The sequence below is a fragment of the Trypanosoma equiperdum genome (assembly GCF_001457755.1).
Source record: "Trypanosoma equiperdum strain OVI genome assembly, contig: ctg_1286, whole genome shotgun sequence".
NCBI classification, from domain to species: domain Eukaryota; phylum Euglenozoa; class Kinetoplastea; order Trypanosomatida; family Trypanosomatidae; genus Trypanosoma; species Trypanosoma equiperdum.
This window is the reverse complement of record NW_027123267.1, coordinates 1-3,893: the sequence shown is the minus strand read 5'-3', so window position 1 is coordinate 3,893 and position 3,893 is coordinate 1. Positions and strand designations below refer to the sequence as shown.

Genomic DNA, 3,893 nt, shown 5'->3' with positions numbered 1-3,893 from the left:
AAAAAAAAACTCCTTGCTGTCTCTTTTACCTAATATTATTCTCCACCTACATCCTATTTGCCGTTTGTTTGTTTGTTTTTTCCATGACCCCTGTCGCCGCGGCACGTCCCACGAAACGTAATCAATGGGGCCACACGTAAGACAAAGATGATCAACAACGGTTTAGAGGCCGACAAACCGCGGACACTTAAGGAGTTCGCGGAAACCACTGGTCTCAAAATGGAACAGGCGAAAAAGTGTTTTGACGGCTTTGGGGGCTATGCCCCAGCGCTCGCATCATTCGCACAATCCTACACGACACTACCGGATAACTTCTTCGAAGACAAGGAAAGGGCAGTGAAGAACGCTGCCGTCATCAATGCTGAGTTGAAGCTCATCTACAAAAGGGCGCGAGAAATTAAAGAGCGGTCAGGCGAAGGCGATAAGGATGTTTGGGGTTCGTACTACAAGCATTTAGCCACCTTGGCGCCGAAACAGCAGGAGAAACAGCCGCCCAGCGCTCCACCGCAGCCCACAGAGCCACCAAAGTCCATATTTGGTTTCTGCAGTGCCGCCTTCCCGACTCAATCCCCCGCCACCGTCAACTTTGGGTTTGGGGAAGCGCCTGTGAACTCGACCGGAAGCCAGACATTTGGTAAACCTAATTTCCAAGGGTTCGGCCAGGCGGCAAAACCCGTAGAGAAAACGAACGACAAGCCCCGTACTGAGCAGGTCAAATACTGTAAACCCAAGTACTTTACTGGTCCGTTCTTCGACATGCCGCTTTTCTGGGAGGAGGAGGTGGAAGCACTTTGTCCACTGTTGAATCTCAACGGTGGATTTCTTGAGGAGAACCGAGGTGGGCTGCGTGGGAGGCTGGAGAGGTGGGTAACGAAGGCGTCCTTCTACCGACAACCGGTTCAGTATATTGAAATCGATGACGAAGATGAGGAGACAGTTCGTGTAATCATTAAGGATGCGGACAGAACCTTCTTCCACCCCGATCACCGGAAGAAGTTTGTTTCTTTCCTCAATGCCATGTCTCATGAATTTAAGGCGTATGGCCAGGCGATGAGTTACCTCGCCGGCATCTGCCTTTTGGTGCTAAATGAGGAGGAGACAGCGGCAGTGCTCCGGTTTGTTTCAAAGGAATACATTCCCGGGCATTGGGCAGCCGAGGCCGTGGGTTTTGCAACCAGTGCCTGGGTCGTTGAGCATTTTATGAAGAGAAAGTTCCCCGATGTAGCAAAACATCTTGAAGACCTTAAGTTCTGGCCAGACACCTATCTCCAAAAGATCCTCACCGGTCTGTGCGTCCACGTTCTGAGTTTCAAGGATCTGTTCGTATTTTTGGACTTATTTATTGATGGCGGCATCAATTTTCTCATAAAGTTCTGTCTTGCGGTTGTTGAGCGCTTCCGTAGCTCGATTCTCCGAGTCAAGTCGGCAAATGATGCTAACACATTGTACGAGATCATGCGCCTCGACTCGAAGGTGACAGACTCCAACGACATCAAGGAGATCCTTCAACGGGCCCGACTTATGGAATTAGGCGATGAGGAACTTTCCATTGACGTTTTGCGGTCGAAAGCGTTTGACGAGCACGTAGCCCCCCGGCTGCAACGGGCCCCGAAGACAGAGGCGTTTGAACCTTGCGAAGTGTGCAATGAGCGGAAACCAAAGTGGTGGAACGAAGATATTGGTGCTGTCTGCACCGAGTGCAAGGAGGCGGCGCCAGGGTTAACTTACACTAAATACTAAAATTAAAGAAATACTACAGAGGATTTGGGGAGGGGGGGTCGAGGGAAGAAAATAAGTTGACCTGGTGGTGTTGTACGTGGATTGACAGGTTGAAGGCGCATACAAAACAAAGGGTAGCTAAGCATCCAACGCATGGGAGGAAGAGTTGATGTTGAAATAAGAAGATCATTGTGCCGGAGGCGTTGTTCCTCCGTAGGTATGTACACTAGTCTATTCGATCTCTTTCCTTGTGCTGCTACTGCTGGTTGGTTTCCAGATGTATGCTCCCGCTTTTCGCATGTGCATCATCTTCGCTGATCGCCAGTACCCTCAGCGTTACTAGCTGTAGTACATATGTTACTGGAGTCGCCGTGGCGTATTAATCGTTTTTCCGCTATTACGTCCACCCCTTGTGCCGCTACTGTGCCCTGATGGTGATGTTGTAGCCTTGCTACGAACTGGGGCCGAACGAAATGCACTGCCAGTTGCACAAGCTACTGAACTCCGTGTGTAGGGAGGTGCGTTAACTTTCCTACGCATGTCCGGCCCATATTCCACCGCGGAAGGTGGTGCAGACTAAATGAAAAAAGGGGGAAAGGAAATGCTGGAATCTGCGTAAGACTTTTGATACGACCCTCAAACACAGCGCTGAGGCGTTTGGGAGAGCAGCCAGCTACTGAAGTTGCGATGCGTACGCTGGTGTAACGCCGCTCCTACAAGCGCAAAATAACGTGTCCATGTTGACTGGCTGCGGAAGTGTTCTTCATCTCTATTACCACTCCGGTTCCCGATGCAGACTTAAAGTTCTACGTTATGGGTTCATTCACCCATGCAGTTGGCGCAAAGGAGGGGGAAGTGAAAGACACGTTCAAGGAGCGGCCAATTTCTGGCTTCGACCTTCGTGCTTTTTAATAGTATGTCATCGCTATCACCCCTTTGATACAAAATCGGAGGCGGTAATTTTTTGTGTGTGTGTTTGCTATGGCCATTTGCACACGTTTCCCGCCCGTAGTGGCCGTCTGATCGTTACACGCATTTGGCAATTTGACGCGCACACACACACATACACATACACAACCCCCTGTGACCCGCACCAGACTCTTTCTCAACCCCTCTTTTCTTGCCCTAAGTGACCTTACAATTTTTAAACGCCGTCAGCGGCTCCTCCCCCTCATTTCTCATTAAGCAACACCGTGGTTGTGTGTGCAGACGGCTCTCATGGCGGGAAAAGGAAATGCCAAAGTGGTTGTGACGCATCCGAAGAGTCGGAAGGTGCGGCAACTGCAGCGGCAGTCGCGGCGGGAGAAACGAATTAGTGAACAGAAGGGAAAGCGGAACGCAAAGGCAGCTCTGGAGGCGGCTCGCTTCTTCTGGTTTCGCGAGCAATGTTTGGCCTTGGGGCGGACTAAACTGGCGTTCTCCCGCGAGGAGGCACAGGTGCTAACGGAACAATATCTAAAACGGAACGACGAGGAAATTGTGGCTCTGAAATCCATGCGCAATCCCACTGCGGGGCGTATCAAAATACTCGAGGCCATGAAAACAAGTGAGGCAGATGATTTCAACTCCTCCAAAGGAATCGTCATACCAGACATCACCAACAGCGATAATCTAGAGATTCTGACGAGCATATGGGATGGACGAGCGGACACAGCCGGTGTCGTTCGGCGAGTGGGATTGACACGCACTGGCGTATCCCCCGCAGCACCCGCGGTAACCGAGCTGGAGGGAAAACTGTTAACCATTGATGAGGTACGTGAGAGGTCCATCGACTTCACGTCAAGGAAGGCGCGGAAGTTCCAAACGATGAAGAGAGTCCAGTCAGTTAAGAAAACACCTACTGCAGAGGACGTTTGGTTGAGGTCCAAAAAGCGGGGAGTAGACCTCCAAGCAAAAAGGTTGCGGCAGGGACGGGAGGCCGTGCTGAAGACGCGAAGGGCCAATTAAGTGCAATGACGGAGCAAAATCATCAGCAGAGTAAAAAAAAAAAATCGGAATTTTCTTCGTTCCTTCGTGAGAGTTTCCCCCCACTGGCGCGGCCATCAGCCATCACCGTAGAGCCCTGAGATGCTATCGGTCTGGCGACTGTGGCAGAGTCTCCCTTTTTTTTATTCACCCTAGCACACACACTCTCTATAACTATTGTTGTAGCTCCGCAGATGAACGGAATACAG

At 50.8% G+C, this 3,893-nt stretch overlaps 2 protein-coding genes across 2 annotated transcripts; both read left to right on the top strand.

The window, feature by feature from the left end:
• Positions 1-147: 147 nt before the first annotated feature.
• TEOVI_000687000 (GTPase activating protein, putative) lies at positions 148-1,740 on the top strand (the record flags this gene model as incomplete). The annotated part of the gene is made up of 1 exon (XM_067220992.1): positions 148-1,740. The coding sequence occupies one exon, from the start codon at positions 148-150 to the stop codon at positions 1,738-1,740; it is 1,593 nt and encodes a 530-aa protein (XP_067077093.1).
• A 1,197-nt stretch (positions 1,741-2,937) lies between these two features.
• Positions 2,938-3,666, top strand: TEOVI_000686900 (Protein of unknown function (DUF2962), putative; the record flags this gene model as incomplete). The annotated part of the gene is made up of 1 exon (XM_067220991.1): positions 2,938-3,666. The coding sequence occupies one exon, from the start codon at positions 2,938-2,940 to the stop codon at positions 3,664-3,666; it is 729 nt and encodes a 242-aa protein (XP_067077092.1).
• Between the last annotated feature and the right edge of the window lie 227 nt (positions 3,667-3,893).